General features: G+C 35.6%; 1 protein-coding gene across 2 annotated transcripts in view; it reads left to right on the top strand.

The window, feature by feature from the left end:
- RBM6 (RNA binding motif protein 6) overlaps window positions 1-20982 on the top strand; it is a 103520-nt gene extending 82538 nt beyond the window's left edge. For both annotated transcript variants that reach the window (XM_012543505.2, XM_012543508.3), the window contains 12 exons: window positions 3840-4000; window positions 5287-5384; window positions 6757-6799; window positions 6983-7064; window positions 11100-11185; window positions 14513-14659; window positions 14944-15033; window positions 15522-15782; window positions 18071-18145; window positions 18718-18815; window positions 19763-19892; window positions 20740-20982. In XM_012543505.2, the coding sequence (XP_012398959.1) occupies window positions 3840-4000; window positions 5287-5384; window positions 6757-6799; window positions 6983-7064; window positions 11100-11185; window positions 14513-14659; window positions 14944-15033; window positions 15522-15782; window positions 18071-18145; window positions 18718-18815; window positions 19763-19892; window positions 20740-20865 (1397 nt within the window). In that variant the 3' untranslated portion in view covers window positions 20866-20982. The remainder of the gene's footprint in view (window positions 1-3839; window positions 4001-5286; window positions 5385-6756; window positions 6800-6982; window positions 7065-11099; window positions 11186-14512; window positions 14660-14943; window positions 15034-15521; window positions 15783-18070; window positions 18146-18717; window positions 18816-19762; window positions 19893-20739) is intronic.
- The last annotated feature ends 1767 nt before the right edge of the window (window positions 20983-22749 follow it).

The following is a 22749-nucleotide window of genomic DNA, read 5'->3' as shown; positions in this document are numbered from 1 at the left end:
AAAAGAAATCAAGCCATTCTCCAATTGATAAATGGTCAAAGGATATGAACAGACAATTTTCAGATGGCGAAATTGAAACTATTTCCACTCATATGAAAGAGTGTTCCAAATCACTATTGATCAGAGAAATGCAAATTAAGACAACTCTGAGATACCACTACATACCTGTCAGATTGACTAAGATGACAGAAAAAAATAATGACTAATGTTGGAGGGGATGCGGGAAAACTGGGACACTGATGCATTGTTGGTGTTGTGGTGAACGAATCCAACCATTCTGGAGAGCAATCTGGAATTATGCCCCAAAAGTTATCAAACTGTGCTACACTTTGATCCAGCAGTATTTCTACTGGGCTTATATCCCAAAGAGATACTAAAGAAGGCAAAGGGACCTGTATGTGCCAAAATGTTTGTGGCAGTCCTGTTTGTAGTGGCTAGAAACTGGAAAATGAATGGATGCCCATCAATTGGAGAATGGTTGGGTAAATTGTGGTATATGAATGTTATGGAATATTATTGTTCTGTAAGAAATGACCAGCAGGAGGAATACAGAGAGGCTTGGAGAGACTTGCATGAACTGATGCTAAGTGAAATGAGCAGAACCAGGAGATCATTATATCCTTCAACAACAATACTGTATGAGGATGTATTCTGATGGAAGTGGATTTCTTTGACAAAGAGAAGATTTAACTCGGTTTCAATTGATCAGTGATGGACAGTTACACCTAAAGAAAGAACACTGGGAAATGAATGTAAACTATTTGCATTTTTGTTTTTCTTCCCGGGTTATTTTTACCTTCTAAATCCAATTCTTCTTGTGCAACAAGAGAACTATTCGGTTCTGCACACATATATTGTACCTAGGATATACTGTGACATATTTAACATGTATAGGACTACTTGCCATCTGGGGGACAGGATGGAGGGAGGGAGAGGAAAAGTCGGAACAGAAGTGAGTGCAAGGGATAATGTTATAAAAAATTACTCAGGCCATGGGTTCTGTCAATAAAAAATTGCAATTAAAAAAAAAGAAAATTTAAAAAAAAAAAAAAGAAAAGGAGATGCAGAGTCTTAAAGAAAAAAACAATTTTTTGAAAATTAGAATTGGGCAAGAGGAAGCATACGAAGCTCTTAAGACACTGAGAAATAATAAAATAAAATTTAAAGAATGAAAATAACAGAACAGAATGTGAAACATCTTATAAGAAAAATAACAGATTTGGAGAACAGATCAAGAAGAGAAAATATAATGGACTATCTGAAAACTGTGACCAAAAAAAGCAGTAATCAAAAAAAGAACTTTGACACATGTAAGAAATAATCACAGAAAATTGTCCTGGAGTAATAAAACCCAAGGCAAAAGCAGAAATAGAAAAATAGAAAAAATCAACAATCACCACCTCAAAGAGATCCTACATGGAAAACAAATAGTCAAAAGAAGTAGGTCTATGGCCAAAATTATCATATCCAGTAAAACTAATATTGAATGGGAAAAGTGGATGTTCAACTTACTTTCAGATTTTCAGGATTTTGGTTCAATCAAACCTGAACTTAATAGAAAATTTGACATATTAAGAGCCAACATCAAAGATTAATTTCAAGGGACTTCACAAGGACAAATTGTTTATATTTTGTCTGTGGAAATGTAAATCATCTTTTTAAGATTTATATCAGTAGGATAGTTCAAAAGAAAGACTGGGGCAGAGCTGAATATGTAACGATTCTAAAATGTAAAACTATTGAGATAAAGATAAAAATATTAATTATGCTATATAAATGAGAGGCAGAGGAAGAACAGACATTAGAGGGGGAGAAAGGCTGGTAGTTCTGGAAAAGCTATCCACATCAGGAATGAGTTAAATAGGAAACGATACATATATACACCAGGAAGGGTATAGTACTCTCCAAAATTGATAAATGAATAATTGGGGAGAGAATAGTAAGGTAGATTAAAAAAAGGTATGTAGATTTTTGGCTGCAGGACAAGATGTGTAGATTATGGGAAAGAAGGGAAGAGTGGGGAGAGAAGATAAGGGAGGAATTCATAGGTGGAGGGAGGTTAAGTAATAGCCACACAAATTAAGGAGTTGAATTAAAGTAGAAGAGTTAGAAGTAAAGTAGAAGAGTAGCAGAGTTCTGGATATGAAATAAAAGATATACACCAACAGTACAACAAGCATCAGGAGTAGAATGTGTTAAAAAAAAAAAAATAGGACTAGTAATCAGTGATCTCAGACAAAGTCAAATTCAAAGATTCAGTCAGGAAATAATTCTACATTATGTACAGCCACATTATTATTGTTTTAGCTGCATGTTTATATATGAGTAAATATGTATATGTACATATATGTCTGTATATAGTTGTATGTATGTAATTGTATATGTGTGTGTGTGTGTGTCCATCTGTGCTTAACTGTAGTCTGGTGGGTGAAGATGAAAGAAAAAAAGAATAAAGTAAAAAGTATACACAGTAGAGAACAAAAGAAAAATCTATAAGGAAGCAAAGATGGACAATTGTGAATTGTACTTGAAAAGGAGATCTATTGCTACATGTTTTGAATCCTCTTTAATAGTCTTCTTGTTTTTGTTTTCTTTTTCTGTCTTTTTGTTTTGTTTTGATTTTTCTTGTTTTGTATTTAAATAAATATTTTTTAAAATTCCTTTTGGGGGAAAAAGATATTATCTCATCTAGATGTTGTTATCCCCATTTTACAGATAAAAAAATTGAGGTAGATAACAATTAAATGACTTGCTCAAGATAACATAGCTAATGTGACTTGGGTCTTCCTGACGTTAGGCCCTGACGTGGGCCACAAGCTGCTTATAATACAATACCTTTGTATAAGGTCATGGGTTTGGAATCAAAAGATCTAGATCTGAATCTTAGTACTTCTGCTTACCACCTATATGTTATCTTATGTGAGGAATCTGACATCCATTGATGCTTAAGGATTTTGTCAGTACATTCCAGGGTTTTCATGAATTTGTATCCAAAAAGAGTGCTACCTTTATTTTCATTAACCTCTAAGTAAAATTTAGTATTTCCTTCAGTTATGAGTGAGTGTAGGCAATAAACCATAATTCTGAAAAGGTGTTTCTGTGTTTTCCTAGACTGCCAAAAATATCCATAACACTGAAAAGTTAGGACTTGCTGCTCACAAGGTGATCAGAAAAAGTGATACAGATTTATTCTTAAGGTTTCTCTTCTAAATTTTAGAATTGTTTGACACGAGAGAAACTGATGCAGGACTCTTGCCCAGCATGGTGTGCCCTCATCAGAGAAGGTGCTGTACTCTATAAACAAAGCAGAGTTGAATTAGCTCAGAAGAAATGTGAGAGGCACAAAATTAGAGAAACCATTCCAAATGTACATGAGGGCTATTTTTGTCCAACCTGTGGCAGAGGATTCCAAGTTTGTATTGGAGTCTTGCCCTTCAGTACCTTCTATTGGGATGTATTGGGATTGTAATCTAACATAATGGAAATGGAATGTAGGACCAAGTAATTTATAAGGGCCTTTCCAGTTTCAAAACGTTATGATCCTATGGATTTGCATTTTCAAATGACAAGAAATTGAATTATATAAACAAAATCTGTGGCACATTGTTTCAGATTTCTAATTTTAAATCTTAAAGAAGCAGGAAATGACCCAACAGAGTGTAATTTATAAATGCAGTCAGTATTTCTGTGTAGAAGATATTTATTAAGTAGGATAAAGAATCTATTAAGGGTCTGGTATTTATAAGAGAACTGCCAATACAGTAATTATACTTCTTTAGATTTACCTTTGCCTTTTTTTTCTTATCCTCATCTCTTTCTGCTATCTTTTGCTTTGCCAGCTATTATGCTAAAGCGAATTTATCGGTCCACTCCACCCGAAGTAATTGTGGAAGTGCTAGAACCCTATGTCAGACTTTCTACTGCCAATGTCCGAATCATCAAGAATAGAACTGGCCCCATGGGCCATACCTATGGCTTCATTGATCTGGATTCTCATTCGGTGAGTTGTCCTGGTCTTAAATGTTGAAAGCAGGAGGATGACAGGTGAGACCATTGAGGAAGCTTGGGGAATTGTCATTTGGAGGGCTATCTTGGTCATACAACTTTACAGAAGATGGTAAGTATTTGTTGAATGGATGAGTCAATCACTATTTGTTAAGAATTTCTTAACTGCCAGTGCTGGGTTACAGATACAAAAAAGAAAGTTGTTCCTTCTCTCAAGGATCTTACAGGTTGATGGGGCAGCACAAAAAGAAGCTGAAAAATGAGTTGGGGGAAGGTAGGAATGGGATGGGACATGATAGGAAAGTCAAGGAAATTTCAAAGTAGTGCAGCTCAGGAGAGGAATGAGGCAGTTTCCGAGCTGAGCTCTCTTTAAATGGAGAATTCAGAGTTTGTGGCTTTATCTACAATCTGAGGGATGGAAGGTAGGATGGTAGGAAGGAGATGAGTCCCAAGGCCAAGGGGATTTTGCAGGATGGTGAGATCTTCCCAATAAAGAGCATCCTGGGGTATGGGGGGAAAGTTAGAGATCTTTCAAAGTAGTATATCCTTTCAGAAGTGAAATGAGAAAATGAAGGTACTGAAGGGCAAGACTCCTGAATTATCTTCCTATATCACTATTGTTTTGATTTGTGATTTTTTGACAAATGAACCAAACATTGACTTTCTTTATGTGTTAAGATAGAATTTATACTTTATTTGAGCCCTCCTTGTTTGTTTGGATAATAGGATGATTAGTAGTGGTAGTTTTTCTTTATTCTGCTATAGAATATTCAATGAGCACAGGATTTTGGCATAAAATATTTGGGACTTGATGGAATACATAAAGGTGATTTTTTTGACTTTTTCTTCTTTTGCAGTACAATTGACAGCTTAAGATTTTCTTTGATTTGTTTTTCAATAAGACTTTCTCTCTATATATATATATTTGAAAAACTATAAAGACTATAATAAAGACCAGAAGAAAATAGTTAGCATTTCTATTGATTTTGATGATCCAGAATTCAGAATATTGAACTAGAATGATTGCATATCAACTGATAACTGAATGAAACAGAACAGATATGACCTCTGGTAACCACTGTAGCACCTATTCTGACCTGTATTCTTGAAAGGCTTATACCTCTTTCCATTTGAAATTTGATTAAAAACCTAAATTTAGAAGACATATGGTTAAGAAACAATTAATTTAGAATGTTCCCAATTTTTGATGATGAATGTTGAATTCTATTCCATAAGGCTCAGATCTTTTCTTTGGTTTACAATCTACCTCTTTTTTTCTAGGAGGCCCTTCGGGTAGTGAAGATTCTACAGAATCTAGATCCCCCATTCAGTATTGATGGGAAGATGGTGGCAGTGAATCTTGCTACAGGAAAACGAAGGTAATCTAGTCTGTGGGGCAAGATTTCCCTAGTCTTAAGCTGTGATTGATATTGCCTGCTAGCATCCTTATTTTTCTTTCTTTGGTGCTTATTCTTTTCCTCAATAGTAATGGTAGCTTGTCCTTCCCATTTTACTGTCTAGCATTTTAGGATAGAATAACAGAATGTATTGTCTATCAACAAACATTTGTGACTGTATTTTACAAACTGCAGCATAATCTCCAGCTAAGGATTTCAGAGACAGGGTCACAAGAATCCCATTTCTTTGCTATCATCCTTCAATCTATCCCTGGCTAATAGGAAAGTTAGTGCTTTTAACCTTACGGTAGGAGGCAGGCTCCATTTCATGCTCTCCCATCTGTGATGCTGTAAAAAATGTGATAAAAAAAAAAATCCCCAAAATCCTTAGATACCTCACTTGCTTTTTCTCTCATTGGCTTAAGAGCTTATGTTCCCTACTCCTTTAATCTACTCTTCATCATCACCACCTCACCACCACCACCACCACCATGTACTTTCTTTTCTGGGTTCCTTTCACTTGAGGAAAGAGAAATTACTATCCCTTCCTTGCCATTTCTGAAATACTTGGCCCTTCTTCAGATTTTCAAGGTATTTTTAAAAATTTGTGGGTTTTTTTCCTAAATATTTTTAGTAACTATAAAACAATAGACATGCATCCAAAATAAGAAATAACGGAAGAGAGCTCCAAAGTTTAAAAAGTCTTAGCATACTAATCTTCAATGGGATATAAATGGAATTTTATTCATCTTTCTTTGCTTTATTTACTTAACCCATCTTTTGTTTCTTCTGTGTCCAATCAGCATTACCCCTGACATTTTATCTTTCTTTTTGTTCCTGGGGATAGTGTCTGTCCTTTCTTTCTCCTAAACTTATTTTACACCTAGATTTTGGTAAAGCAGTGGAGAATATAGACTTTGTTGGGTCTTGAGCTTCACAAAGGATTTAAACATCTTGCCTTGTATTTTTGAGAAAAAAAATCATTTTTAACCTGCCTTGTGCAAGAAAATTCTTTTCTATATCATTAAAAAAAGTAAAACTCTAATGTAGGGATGTGAACTAGTTTCCTGAATATGAAATCAGGAATTATAACACGTTTTGTGCCTCAGTTACATGATTCCATTAGACAAAACTATTCATACTTACCCCAAGTCATCCATTTAGTAGTATAATCTGGATAATGTCTAGACCTATTTTCCCACTTGCAAAATAGGAAGAAGAGAGTTAATTGGTATTGAAGTGGTATGAATAGAAATTAAGTACTACAAAATGCAGAATCTACTATATTTTTGTGGTAATAATGTAAAATTATAATGTATGTTAATTTGAGTGTATTTTGTTTCTTCTTTTATAGAAATGATTCTGGGGATCACTCTGACAATATGCACTATAACCAGGTAGGTTTGAGCAGATGTTTTAGGGCTGGAGGACATGTTATTAAAAATTCTAAGACTTTTCATCTCAAATAACTGAGAAAGTGATCTTGAATTTTTCTCTGAGTACAGCTAAAAGTAGAAGAAAGATAATAATTGTCGAGTGCTTTGCTCTTTAGTTCTAAGACTTTAACTTCTCTTTTTCAGGGTAAAAAATATTTCCGAGAAAGGAAAGGAGGCAGCAGAAACTCAGACTGGTCCTCAGATTCAAACCGACATGGGCAACAATGTAAGAGGAATAATCTGTAGTTTCTCTCTTCTTTCTTTTTGACTTGATCTGCTTTTCTTATCATGATCCTGTGCTAACACATGGCTGTAGAGGACTGCCCCTAAACTTTAGCTTTCACAAGGCTCTATTGAACATGCTACTGCCTCCAGATAGAGGCCAGAGTGAGGTTTTGCATTTTTGTTTTTTGGATGTGATTTATGCAGGAATTTGTTTTGCATTTGACTCCATGTTTTTGTACCAGGCTTTGTTTTTCATGGGACTATCAGCAGTGGGGAGGAGAAGGGAGAAAGAATTTGGGTCTAAAAATAAACAAATTGAATTTTTAAAAAAGGCTATGAAAAGAGGATTTATAATCAGAGGATTTGGATTCATGTCCTGGGACTGGTACTTATTCTATGTGTATAAGACTTTCGATGTTTTTCTTCACTTCTCTTGACTTTAGTTTCCCTCTCCATAAAACCGGGGTGTTGAACTAGTTGATCTGTAAGGCCTCTTCTAGCTAATAGTTTCTGATTTTATGATAATCCTAAGAGTGGAGGTGAGTTTCTGAGTCATGCCAAAATTTAACACTTTGGCCTAGAAGGAAATGATGTGGTACTTAGTGTATGCCCCCCTAAGTTACTGAGGAATCCTACCACATCCCTTAGAACTTCTTGAAGGCCCCAGTAATCTCTTTCCCCCACCTCATACTTGTCAATTTTTAGGTACTTTTTTGAATCAAGGCTCAATGTTAAAGTTAAGCAAGAAATATCACCTAGTGTGATTTTTCTGTGTTGTAGATGTTTATTTAATATTTTCTGTTTCTACCAATGTAAGCTTGTTTTGGGTTGAAATTTTGTACTCGCATCTCCAGTCCTTATTAGCACAGTGGTTGGCACAAACTATTTAATACTTATTGATTAAGTAAAATGTTTTAAATATTAAATCTTAGTCTATTCTTTCCTCTTGAATCCAATCCTATCACCTTCTTGACAAGTGGTCAGTCATTCAGCCTCCTATGGTAATCTTTTCAGGGATTCCTTGATTATGTCACTATTCCTAGAGATATTCCATGTCATAATGTTGAAATTTATAAAATTCAAAATATTTGGAAGTTTTTCTTTTTTTTGAGACTTTTAACAATTAAAAATAACCCTTAGTGGAATAGATAGTCTTCAGAATGATCCTCTCACAAAGGGTCTCTAGACAAAAGTTAAATGACCACTTTTCAAAGATTTTATAAAGGGGATTCTTGTTAAAATATAAGACATGAACATATTAACACCTGATTCTGTGACCCTCAAGTCTGTCTCTCTGATGCCTTTTTATCTATTGATCTTATTTGGACTTCTTATATCTTATATACATAGTAACACTTCAAATATTCGAAAATTGTTGTTATGGCTTCCCTTAAATATTTTCATCTCAAGCTAAAATATCCCCATGTTTTTTACCTAATCCTCAAAGATCACTTTCTTCTATACATTATCGTTCTTCGAAGTCTGACTTCATTGAACTTATAGTTCACTAGAATCCCAAGTTCTTTTTGACATGAATTGCTTTTTTGATACTTTCCTTCCATCTTAGAATGGTGTCCTTTGTTAAAAATCCAAGTGCAAGACTTTGCAATTATCCCCCTTAAAGACCATCTTGTTAGTTTTTATTCTGCTATTCTAACCTATGTCTTTTTTTTTTTTTTATGTAGACATCCAGTTTGATAGTCATGTCATCCTTCATCCAGGCCATTGATAAAAATGTTAGATAGCACTGGACTAGAGTAGTGAAATTTTTGCTACTCATTGGATCTAATTAGTCTCTCCCTTCCTCCCTACCCATCCTCTATTCCTCCCCACCCATCCTCTATTCCTCCCCTCCCTTTCCTTCCCCTCCCCTTCCCTCCCCTCGCCTTCCTTTCCTTCTTGTTTTCCCTTCCCTTCTCCTTTCCCTTCCTCCTTCCCTTCCCTTCCTCCTTTCCTTTTTTTGCAGTAGGGTTAAGTGACTTGCCCAGAGTCACACAGCTAGGAAGTGTTAAGTGTCTGAAGCCAGATTTGAACTTGGCTCCTTCTCACTTTAGAACTGGTGCTCTATCTACTGTGCCATGTAGTTACCCCTAATTAGTTTCTTTTTTAAAAAAATTTTTTTAGTAGTAAAAATCAGTCTTCTTTTATCCCTCCACCCCTCCCATTTAAGAAAAATAAAACCTCTATTAACAGTTTGCAAAACAGATTTCCAAATTAGCCATGTCCAAAACAGATAGACACACACACACACAAGTGTTTATCTCTATCTATGTATTTCATTCTGTATTCTGAATCATCCTTTGCCTCTCCACTAGGAAGTTAGTTAGTTAACCTGTTTAATTATGAGAATTCTGGAATCCTCAGTATTTTTGTTGTCATATTTTACTTCTGGTATTGCTTACGTTACTTTCCATAAGTTCATACAACTATTCCCTTCATCATTTTGTATAGCAAAAAAAGTTTTCCATCTCTCTCACACACACACATAAACATACACTCAATAATATGTTCACCCATTCTCTACTTGATAGGTACCCTCAATTTCCATTTGTCAGTGCTAAAAGAGGTATATTTTTGTACATTTTTAGTTTGTTTTGTTTAGGACTTATCACTCCTTTACCTGCCCTACGTCTTATTTCTTCCTCTCCCTTCTGCCCTTTCCCTCCCATTTCCTACAAGACAATGTATAGCAGTATACATCTCTGTGTTTATATATTTTCTTTGATCAGTCCTTATGAGGGTGACGTTCAAGTGTCCCCCTTCCCTTCCCCCCCACCTTTTCTTCTTGTTTTTGAACCCTTATTACATGGGATAATTTTCCTTTATCTTTCTTGCTCTTTCCCTCTAATGTACTCTTCCCCTCCTTTATCTTTCTTGCCCTTTCCCTCTAATGTACTCTTCCTCTCCTTTACCATTCTTTTTCTTCTTTTCTTTCTTTCTTTCTTCTTTCTTTCTTTCTTTCTTTCTTTCTTTCTTTCTTTCTTTCTTTCTTTCTTTCTTTCTTTCTTTCTTTCTTTCTTTCTTTCTTTCTTTCTTTCTTTCTTTCTCTTTCTCTTTCTTTCTTTCTTTCTTTCTTTCTCCCTTCCTTCCTTCCTTCCTTCCTTCCCTTCCTTCCTTCCTTCCTTCCCTTCCTTCCTTCCTTCCTTCCTTCCTTCCTTCTTTCAAGATTAACCAATCCCAAGGCTTTGATTTAATTAAACTCACTCTTTTGATTTCTAATGATAAGAGAATTTAGTCACTGAATCAGTAGTCAATTAACAGTTGAATACCTACTAATTGCCAAAAATTATATTAAGTACTAGGGATATAAATACAAAAAAAGAAATAGTCTCAGCCCTCAAGGAATTTATATTAAAAGGAAACTGAAAAAGGTGGAGAAAGGTAGGGATCAGGGAAAGGTAAAGAAGCCAGAGATTTCCCAGAGTAGTCCAGCTAGATGAAAAATGAGATGTTTTGAGCTGAACTCTCCCATTAATTAGAGGTTTTTGAATTCCTGGCTCCTTTCAGTCAGAAAGGCAGAGGATAGTGATGATAAGGTTTTCCTATTAACTTATTGGAGATGTGGTGGAGAAATCTGTCTCCTTTTTGCCAAAGTGGACTGGAAAAGTAGTTCACTGGCATTTTTTTCTTGGTCAGGATTTGACTAGTTTGTTGGTCTGGAGGAACTAGAAGTGAAGCCCACTGTACTTCTATTCCTTTACCATCTTAGTTCCCATCTAGTCACTTTCTACCCCACTAATCTAGACTATTGGCCAGACTCCATCTTCTCATTTTATTCACAAAGATTTTATGAGAAACTTTGTCAAACACTTGATATAACATGTATCCTCCTGTTATTTGACAATCTAATAACCTATCAGAAAAGGAAATTAAGCCTGTCATTTTTTTAAAGACGTTTTTATTAATGTCTTCTGTTCTTATTCTATTAATGTCTTATTGTTCTATTAATGTCTTCTGTTTCATTCTAGTTCATTCCACGTCTCTATGACTATTCTATGCATATAAGAAAAACTAATGTTAACTTCTTTCTTTTTAGCTTCATCTGACTGCTACATATATGATTCTGTCACTGGTTACTATTATGATCCTTTAGCTGGAACCTATTATGACCCCAAAACACAGGTGATTTTTTAATTTTGTTTTGACTACTTTTATTATTTTGGTGAAAATGCACATTAATATGTAATAAAAGCTTATAGAACCAGGAGTAAGGAGGTCTAGCTTCTAATACCACCTTTATTACTTTCTAGTGACTTTGAATAAGTTAAAAAAACAAAACACTAAAATATAATCCCTTGACCTTACTTGTAAAATAATGCTTGTTCTCATAATTTTGTTATTAGTATTAATTAGAGTAATGGATATAAAAAGTATTAACATTAGAATATTTTCTAAAGTTTTTGGATTTTTTTTCCAAAAAAAATTTACAAATTTACATAGCTGTCTTTTACAGATTTACTTCTTTATTTATAAAGAAAAGTTATGTATTAATTTCTGAATATTCATGTATCTATTGCATTAGATCTGCCAGGTTTGAGGATATGGAAGCAGTAATGCTTAGTAGAAAATCATTTAAAGTTCAAGGATCAAGGTTACAATGCCAATTTTTTGCCCCTTAAATAATTCGTGGATTTAGTCTCTATGGTTCTTAGTTTTCTCTTGAAAAATGAGAGAGTTGAACTGTGATGACCGCCTATTTTAAAATCAGCCGGAATCAGGAATTCAGGTTAAGGGAAAATCTTCAGTCTTTATTCTCAGTAGAGGTGAAGAAGGATCAGAGGTGAAGGGGGATTAGCAATGTGAGCAGCTGCAACAAGATGCCAGCCAGCAGTCTCTTTCCGCTTCTCTCTCCGCCCCTCTGCCTCCCCCCACCAAAATCGTCATTTCCTATCCAACACATCAGAACTTGCACAAAGAGTGGGTGGGGGCCATTCTTTCTCCAAATAAATATATTAATAGAGTATGGCCCAATTACTATTTAGCCTCGCGTGCTTGGGACCTCAATGCATCAACTCAAGCTTCAGCCCATTACATTGAACTACATGTTTTCTAAAGTCCTTTCTAGTTTTAAATCTAATTTTATGACTCATTTTGGCAAAAACCAATCAATCATTCTGAACCCTAGATTTCTACTCTTAACCATTTGCCCAGCTTATTTTGAAGTCCCAGGACTTATCTTGGATTTTATTAGGATCAGGGATATTTTTGAAAAGGATTTTTCCCAGACTTAACCATTGTTGTTTAGATTTAACATAGTTAGGGGTGTTAGGGGGTTAGATTTAACATTGTTAGATTTAAACTCTAGGTTTAAAAAAACACACAACATTAATCATTTATTAAATTCCTGAGGTGTGGAGAGCATTCTGACAGGTGCTAGGAGGAGATGAAAGATTAGTAAATCATGATTCCTGCTTTCAGGAAGTTCAGAGATATCAGCATTGGAGGATCATAGAAGCCATCTGGTCCAGCCCCCTCATTTTGCAAATAAAGAACTAAAGCTAGGAGAGCTTAAACCAACTTTCAGTGGACTTGAATCCAAATTTCCCTGATTCTGAGTCTGACTCTTAATTCATTACACCATGCAGGCTCAAAATGAGGAAACCAAGGCTAAGAAGAGGTCAAGTGCCTTATCCATGATCACACATAGACTAGATTTGAACCCAGAGCCCAAGGCATATACTTTGTTCAGTACAGCATCACTCAGATTGTGTGCTCTGTGAGGTCTTAGAGGCAAGGTAATTTAGTAACTAAAAAGGGTCATGGAAGACCCTTGAAAGGATTTGGTATTTGACTTAAGTTTTAAAGATGTGTAGGAAACCAGTGATTAAAATGGCACATCCCAAACCCAATAATTAGCATGAAAAATGGCAAAAAAAAAAAAAAAAAGCCACTTTATATTTGAGGGTAGAGATGCATCTTGTTTGTCTACAACAGTGTTTCCCAAACTTTTGACATATGTGTACCTCTTCTACAATTTTCGTAATGCTGAGTACCCCTCATCAAAAAAAATGGGTGTATTTTAATAACAATCAGAATATATTTTTTCTTTTTTTTTTTGGTATATACACAAAATAATGAAAAAATAAAATTATTCATAATAAAATATAAATCCATGCCAGAAGGTCTGTCACATGCTGAAGAGGAGCAATTGTTGGAATTGGCTTCAGACAGATTCTTGAAAAATAAACATAAGGAGTGTACTTGAACATCATTCTGGTTACAAATGCAACATGTGTATCCTGTTTTAACAGAAAAAGTTCTGAAATACATCTTGCCTTTTCCAACTTCATATTTATGTGAAGTTGCTTTTTCAGCATTTGTAGATATTAAGTCGAAAAAAAGGAACATAGTATTGGACATGAAGCTGCATCTCAGATTAGAATTACCAGGGAACCAAATTATGACAATCTGTTATCTCAGCACAAACAATTTCATCCTTCTATATAAAAATAATCAAAATCAGTGGGACTTACTAAAGCACATAACAAACCTTTCCTATAAGAAAAATCGCACAAAAGCTAAAAATACACAGGCACCTGGAGAAGCCACTAACTATTAATAATTCTAATAATTATTAGAAGGCAGTTGCAATAATTGAGGCAAGAGAGCTAGAACAAGAAAAAGTTAAAGACTTTGAGGACAAAGTTGGCTATGTGGTTAAATCAAGCCAGAGGGCCAAGAGATTAAAAGATGAAGAATTGGTCAAGGAACCAAAAGATTCTAAGAGTGAAGATTTAGTATAATATTGGAAGAGTAAGAAAGAGAGATAGTTGGTTCTATATGGAGAGTGGAATTTAGAAATCTAAATTTCTGAGGTGAAAGATTTTAAGGTCTGAAGTATGATATGTTGATTTGGGACTAAGATGGGAGGAGAAGTAGCTCTTTGGAGCTGAGGTTAAAGAACAGAAAAGTAAATTTAGTGGCGAATTTGTCAGCATGGGTATTGAAGTCCTGAAGATCATAGCTGAGGATGATATCAAGAGAAGATAATGATCTAGACTTTAAACTCTTAAAAAAAAAAATTAACAGAATGACCCAGAGGTCAATAGATAATAACAAAAAGTATGGAGAACTGGTGTAAAGAATGATTGCATTGTTTTAATTTTTTTTTTTTTCATTTTGACCTCAAACATCAAAAAATGAACACTTCAATATGTGCAGGAGAGAAAAATAGTAGAAGAGAGGTTATTATATATGAAACTGAATTTCTTTATTTTTTTAAAGAGCATAATTTAGCATGATGCTGACAAAAATATGTCGCCTATGCAATCCTTTTGAACTTGCTTTTGCTTTCTTCTGTTTTGTTTCTTTGATGCTCTTTTCAACTTCTTTCTTTTTTCATCACTAATACTATCTACAACTTCCCCTCACCAAAATGGAATTTGCCTTGTCACAAATATTCTCAAGAGAAACAAATCATCCCAGCATTATTTCTTAATAACCCTCTAGCAAGAAATTTATATACCACAAGACCCTGGGTCACCTGGGGCAGAAAACAAGGGGAAGAAACACAACAGTCAAGGAAAACCAAATGAAAAGAAAGATGCCTCCAAAAGAGATAGCAGGGAAAAAAAAGCTCGAAGCACACCCACAAAGGTAAGAAAGCTTTTCATTCTATTAACTGTATAGTTTACTGTCTGACACTTTTTCATATTTTCCCCTTTGCAAAATGCAGATTATTTCACAGGCCTTTCTTGTTGTAGAGATAGGGACAATACTTAAAATAGTAGCCAAATTCTGTTGTCAAGTACTAAATTACTCAATTCCTATCTCGTTACTTTTTATAACCTGCTTTGTTTCTATTCCTTAATGGTCATTATATAAATTTTGTTTTAAGTGACAACTTCATCTTAGGTTTCATACTGTTTATTTGATTTCAGGAAATCTCCAGTGAAGGGAAGGCTCCTACAGAAGATGTCTTCAAGAAACCACTACCCCCCACAGTGAAGAAGGAAGAGAGCCCCCCACCAGTATGGCTTCTTGACAGGATTCAAGGGGGATAGAGACAACCTTGTATTTGATTAAGGGAGAGAAATTATACTTGATGCAAGGCTTTTGTTCATTTCTTTCATCAGGGGAAAAGCGAAAAACTAAAAAAAATTAAGGGACGGAAATGTGTTAGCTATAATAGCCATTGCAACTTTTGACCTGTAATACTACTTTCTTGTCTCACTTTACCTTGACAAAAGCCAATTAGCAAGGAGTAGAGTAAGACATTAAGTATTGGAATACTCCAGAACAATGAGGAGGGGCAGAGATAGCCCCTTTTTATCTAGGATTTAGTTTTGCTTGACTTGCTAAATTACTTTTCATTTCACTTCCAAATGTAAGTCTTGAGAACTTCAGGTTTCTCAGTATTCCTGAGAAGAAAGAGAACAGATAAATGAGAAATAGACTTAAAAAAATGATTCAGATAAACAAACAAAAGTTTAAAACAGATATTTTCTCATCTTTGCAGCCCAAGGTGGTAAATCCTTTGATTGGGCTTTTGGGTGAGTATGGAGGAGACAGTGACTATGAAGAAGAGGAAGAAGAGGAGAAGCCCCCCCCTGCCCAAACTCGCCCTGCACAGCCCCCCCAGCGGGAGGAATCATCCAAAAAGGAAAATGAAGAAGACAAGCTCACTGACTGGAACAAGCTAGCCTGTCTGCTCTGCAGAAGGCAGTTTCCCAATAAGGAAGTGCTGCTCAAGCACCAGCAGCTCTCCGATCTCCACAAGGTAGCAGGGTTGGAGTGGAGGAGGGGGTGACAGTGATCCCAACCCACTATGTGGGTACTGAGACCCTGCAGTGGGTGCCTTGCTGGACTCGGGATTGGCAGGACATTCTTGAACTTTGGTCCTAGGGATGTCACCCCATATCTTCATCTGCAAAATGGGGTGATGGTGGTAAAAACTAATGGTGTGAGTGGTGAGAACCAAATGACAAGATAAAAATCTAATCGCTATTTAAATGTTAGTTATGATGATGTTAATGAGGTTCAGAATCATCTTATTTTTTTCATCTCGCTTTCTTCCAGTATTCCTCAGCTTCTCCCTCATAGTTCAAGTTAATTCTTGTTATGTCTGACTCTTTGTGAACCCATTTGGGTTTTCTTGACAAAAATACTGGAGTTGTTTGCTATTTCCTTCTGTAGCTCACTTTACAGATGAGGAAACTGAGGCAAATAGAGTGAAGTGACCTGTCCAAGATCACACAGATAGTATCTGAGGCCAGATTTGAATTCAGGAAGAGGAGTCTTTCTGACTCCCAAGTTTGGCACTCTATCCATCTGGCTCCATTAACAGTTAAACCTATTAACAATTAAATTAATTTTAATGAAATCAAAAATTTCCTTGTTACACATGGGTTGCCTTGAGAAAAATATCTTGACCTTTCTTACTAAAATAGTAGAATCAAATTAAGTGGCAATGGTTGTCAGACTGATACTACAATTCTAGAGTATAGGTTCTAAAAGCCAATCATCTTCCCAGTTTTATGCTGTATTTTTGAAAATTTGAAACTTAGATTCTAGTCCTAGTTAAAAAGTGTATGTATGAAGTAAATAAGGAAAAAGGGAGGATTTATTAACTGCTTACTGTGTTCCCAGAATTGTGCTAAGAGCTGGGAGTGGGGAATATAAGAGTTATACTTTCTTCCCTCAAGAAAGGTCCTTACATTCTAGCAGGAGCCAACTGGGAGGAGACCTGAGGTTGATAAGTGCAGTCATAGACCATGACAAACAGTCAGGACAGCCCACCCCTCAGGGTAGAAGTTCCAAAGCTGAAAGGCATAGTTCTCCAAGGCATGGTCTTTCTTTGAAAGTCCAGTTGACAGGGTGTCACAGCAGTACCATGGCCAGAGTAAAGTATTATGGTCTGGGCCTGGCTTAATATAGTAGGGAAGATTTATTTCTTGTGACTATGGACAAACTCAGGTGTTTCATTTTCCTTCTCTTTGAAATGAATTGGACTAATAAGTCATCTAAACTTTATCAAGTAACTACTATGTGCCAGACAGATACTGTGCTAAGTTCTGAGGTTACAAAGAAAGGCAAAATATTCTGCCTTCAAGATGCTTACAGTCTGTCAAGGTAATTGAGAACCACAAATAACTAGTGTCTCGAACAGAATTCAGGTCTTCCTGATTCCCAAGTCCAGGTTTTCGTCCATTGTACCACCAAGCAGCCTGTGAAATCTGAATCTGATTCCAAATGTAGCTTACTTTGCACTATACCAGCAGTACCTGGAGCAAAATCACTTCCTACTAGGAGAGTGATGTTCCCCTACCCTGAACTTCATAATCATGCTAGCTCTTCATGCTGATATGGAGCCTGGCTTCTAGACTGCTACATTTGCATAAAGGAGGGGGGAAGTCGGGGAGGTTAGACAAGCATGCATTCTTTGAGCTCCCTCTCAGAGAAATTCTTGGTCATATATCTCCCTCCATCTTGTTACCTAATAATTTGGCTTAGAGAAGAGGAAATTGAGGTCCAGTCTTAACTATAAGCCATACACTGAATCAGTGACATAAGCCAGGCTAGTTTAGATATTCTGCTCTGAGAATGGCAAAAACGATTAGGTTTTCAAACTTCCCTGACTTCTTTAGAAAGAGGATGGAAAGAGGAAGGGGTCACAGATATTAATTGGAAGAAGCCTAAGGTTTTTACTAGGAGTGGTTTTCTTTTTTTTTCCCCAATAGTATTTTATTTTTCCAAATACATGGGAAAGGTTTTCAGCATTCATTTTTGTAAAACTTTGTGTTCCAAATTTTTCTCCTCTCCCTTTATCCCCTCCCCCAAGACAACAAGCTATCTGATACAGGCTAAATATATTAGTTCTTTTAAAGAGTTCCATATTTGTCGTATTGTACAAGAAAAATCAGATTAAAAGGGAAAAAACCATGAGAAAGGAGGAAAAAAAAAGCCACTACTAAAACAAAAAAAAGATATACATGGTCGAGGAATGGCTTTCTAATAGAAACTCACAGAAAGTTCTCTTTTTACTCAAAATTCCCCTTATTTTTACAGCAAAATCTGGAGATCCACAGAAAAATAAAGCAGTCTGAGCAGGAACTGGCATATCTGGAGAGGAGAGAGCGGGAAGTATGTTTATTAATCTTTTCTCTATTAATTTTCATTCTTCCTTAAGGTAAAATTAAAGAGTTCTTTTCTTGCTACTTGTAATGTTTGGGCTAGCTTTGTGGAGGTCCTTTGGATGAGCCTGGTCTCAGCAGGATAGACACCATGAAAATGGTCAGGAATAGAGGTTAGGGTCTTTATTCTGGCCCAGTCTTAAATCTCAGTGTAGGAAGCAGGAGAGCCACCAGGAGGATGGTCAGAAATGGAATGTCTCATTTCCAATCCTTTTCAGCCCTTATATACCTTACTACAATTACATTATAGCATACTGAATATGTGTGAACTAGAGAACCATTACATCACCATATTAAGTATTAAGCTAGAGAACCATTACATCACCATACTAAGTACTAAGTATATATGTGAACTAGAGAGCCATTACATCACCATACTAAGTACTAAGTATATATGTGAACTAGAGAGCCATCATCTCATCAGTCACACTGAGTTAACACTTTGTTTCAAGTATATTTCTCCATAAGTATACCTGCCCTCTATACTATGATGGTTATGTCTTACATTTTGGTTTCTAACAGGGAAGATACAGAGAAAAAGGAAGTGACCGTAAAGAAAAATTCCATTTTTCAGATTCCCCAGATAGGAAACGAATGAAATATTCCAGGGAAACTGACAGGTGAGTCATCATCCTCTCTTGGGGTTTAATGCTTTTAATGCTGGTAAAACCTGTGAAACAAGGTTCTGGCCTATCCATGGTCTTTTAGTTGTATTACTTCATGTGCAGGAAATATAAATGTGCTGCTTATGAAGCAAATAGAAAGTATCATTTTTTTACTCTGAATGTTAAACATTATCACTAACCCTTATATTTGATTACTATCATCCAAATAAAGTGTTGATAAGAAAATCTGTGTATCCTAGTGATCTGAAGCCACTAGGGCAGAAGAGGAAATGTTATACTATAGAGTGAGCATTGAATTTGGAGTTTGAGAATCCAAATATTTTGCTTACTGGTTTTTGGCAAAGCATTGATTTTTCTAGACCGAAGTTTCCTTCCTCATTCATAAAACAAGTACTTTGGATTATATAAGCTTATGGTCTTTTGATGTGTATGTTGTGTGTTGTGTGCAAATGGATAACTTGGGTCAAAAGCCAATAGATTTTATCACCGTCACAAAATGGATCTTTTAGTAAATTGGAAATTAAAGAATCCCAATTAAGTCAGTACTGCTGGCTTTTTTTTTTTTTTTTTTTTTTTTTCCATTGACACACCTTTTTTGGCTAAGGGCACAGAGTTCTATGGGAATAATAGCAATCGTTATACTTAGAAATAGCAAGAAATAGTTACTAGGATTTAAAATTTTCAGCTTAATTTGTTACTTCAGTACTAATTGCAAAAGTTGAGTTTTTTAAAAAAATGTAAGAGCATGAGGAAAGACGAAAGGTAGTAGGAAGTTCACAAGATCAGTGAGACTAATCTTGAGATTTTATTTTTCTCTCTTTATATGAGGTTTAATCTCTTTCGAAATGATGGTTCTTATTCTGACATTCTTCAACCAAAGGCATTTTAATTTAATTTAATTTAATATAAGCATTTCTTACATAAACTTGGTTCTTTTGCAGTGATCGTAAATCTTCAAATAAAGCAGGTATTGACAGCAACAGTAAAGGAAGCTATGTACTACAATCCCCAGGTTGGAAGAAGGGAGCAGGTCTGGGATATGGTCAATCAGGTCTAGCCTCAGCAGAAGAGGTAAAAGGATTTTTATCTTGTTTATCATAACTTTTTAAAACCTCTGTAGTCTTCTATGAATAAATGTCTTAACTCTGCTTCTTCTAACTATGCCTTGCCAGTTGACATAGGAAGTGATTGGAGAAGGGATTGTTCAATTTGTTTTTAGGAAACAGTGTTTTCTAGAGTTGATCTGACATAAAAAGCTGGAATAGAAGGGAGAGATAGGGCTAAGGATATCATGGAAAAGCCAAGAAGAGACTATACTTAGTGATAAGGAAAATGGAGCATAAACTACAAAAACACTGGGAATAAGGGGAAAGGTAGAGATGAGAACTGGGAAGGAGCCTCAAGAATAATTCAGTGTCAGGATACTTTTTTAAATTAAAACATTTTTACTCTGAAAGTAACAAAGCTATCAAATGTGCATTTCCAACAGAGAAATTTGACTGTACATGAAACTGCAAACCTATTTCATACAACTTGCTTTTCCTTTTAAGTTTTCAATAAATGCGACGAGTAACTTTTGAAGCTATGTTTGTACAATTCAGTTTAGTTGAAAGCTAAAATTGGGGAAACTACAATAGCATACCACTTTCTTTGTCATCCACAAGCTAATGGCTTTTATTTGGTGGGTGTTACTGAAAGCTGTTTTAATGAGTTGGGAAATTCGAATTTGTTCTATTGAAATTTAAACTCTGTTTTCTGAGTCTTTTGGGGGGTATTTCTTGGTATAGCTTCTGTGGGTGCATATAACTCTATCTCATTATTGGTTCAGAATATCCTGTACCCTCCAGAAAATTTGATGGCCAGATGAAGCACTGAGACCAGCTGTATAATAATTTCTTTTTTTGCCTTTGTTTTTCAGACTGAAGGCTGGACAAGGGGGCCTGGTGTTGGATCACAAGGGAAACCTAGCAAGAGGCAGTCAAATGAGACGTACCGAGATGCTGTGAGGAGAGTCATGTTTGCTCGATATAAAGAACTCGAGTAAAGGATTGAGAGAGTCCCACAGGGTGCAACCTTCTGTGTCTGTCTGTCTGTCTCTCCTTTTGTTTTGTTACTGTTCTTGCTGCTAGAACTTTTTTTAAATAAAATTTTTTTCAATGTGGTGATGAATAAATATTTTTTAATCTGCTACGTCTTTACCATTCCTTCCCCCTACTCTCAAACCATGATATTTTTTAGAATCAGTGTGAGTTTGTGTCTTTCTTTTTTGAATTGCTTCATGCTTCAGAAATGTTAGCTATAGTTTTGGACCTTTGCCACAATAATCCAAGATCATGGGGAAGGGAGTCTGCCATAGGAGAAATCTGTACAAATCACTTAACTTCTCAGTATCCCAAGACACCTCTCCAAGAGAAAGATTTACAGACATGCATACATTAGTAAAGGGAGTTGGCTCAATAGAAATTCATATACCCATGAAATCACAACTTTGATTTAAAGGAACTAATCTGTGCTTTAGATATTCCCTTCCATTAAATTTCACAAGTCTTTAAGTGAAAGGTAATTGTGATATCTTACCTTATTTTTTTCCTACCTGTGCCTGAGGAGTTTCTATTGTTTCTGAGGAACTGAAATGGGCTTTATCCAGTAGTGGCTGAGTTATGATGGCTGGATTCTCCATATGCTATTGTTAATTTCTGTGGTAGTCTGGACTTCTCTTTAGGTTAAATAGTACCTTAACTCAAGATTAGCAGCTACATAACATAGGGAACTACTATTAATAAAAATAGAGAAATTGCCTTTTGAGAAGGTCCACATTGTTGTCAAGATTGGGCTAGTGATTTCATTGTTTACATTTATGATCTAAATTCCAGCACTAACTTTGCTCATGGAAGCAGAGTGTTGAATGATTGTGGGGAGAGGAGCTTACTGATTAAAGGTAACTCTTCTTTGATGGAAATTGGTTAGTTATTTAGCATATATCACTATTGAGGGTTTCTAGAATATTAATTGAAAGTAATGATCTTGTACTCTCTGGACCTCTCTCCCCAAAGAACTTAATGCCTTTAATATATACTTGTTAATTTGAATAGAATTTTAATAATTGACCTACCTTAATCACATCCTTAGTTATGCCCATCATTGAAACAAATATCATTTTAGAGTGTTGATAAGTTCTTTCACAAATGGTGGCTTCTCATTTTATTTAACTTTGAGAATCTGGCAGCATTTCCTTTCCAGCAATACCAGTGTCATTTGTAATGTAAGGATATAAGTATCCAAAGAAGATTTTAAAAAAATAATTTCTTTCTTTGACAATGCTGATTTTCTTTACCCAAGTTTGTTTTGACAATGATTTTGTGCCATCTCTGATACTTATTAACCTGTGATCTTTGGTAAATTGTGCCTTTGCTCTCAGCCCCCATTTTCTTTCACATCAAGAACTTAAGAGGTTGGATTAGGTGATCTCTCCATACCCTTCTATCTATAAATCCTATGAACATAAAATATTTCAGTTGTTATATTGTAACTAATGCAGCCAAACTAAATCCTCAGTGCAAAGATTCTTATCAAGAACTTGGTAAGTATTTGCATTAAATTTGGGAAATGCCACAATACAAAGGCACAAGTCTTGATTTACCATGTGTTAACCGTGTAAGCTCCTATGTTCAGGGAGTATCCTATAGCTCTCCATCAGCATCTAGCCAGGGTCTTGTAGGCAGTGGGTCCATTGACATAATTGAAGCAACGAATAAACAGTTTTAAGTAACAGATTCTTAATACCTATTCATCCAGAAACTACGGGAGCACTGACTGTTTAGCAACGCACTAGCCACTGTGTAAGATTTTGCAACATCCCACTTCTCAGAAGTATCCTTTTCTAAACCTGCCCAAGTTGGAGTTTTTAAGACGCTGGTCCCTACAAGCA

Source organism: Sarcophilus harrisii, chromosome 1 (genome assembly GCF_902635505.1).
Source record: "Sarcophilus harrisii chromosome 1, mSarHar1.11, whole genome shotgun sequence".
NCBI lineage: Eukaryota > Metazoa > Chordata > Mammalia > Dasyuromorphia > Dasyuridae > Sarcophilus > Sarcophilus harrisii.
This window is presented reverse-complemented; position numbering and strand designations above follow the sequence as displayed.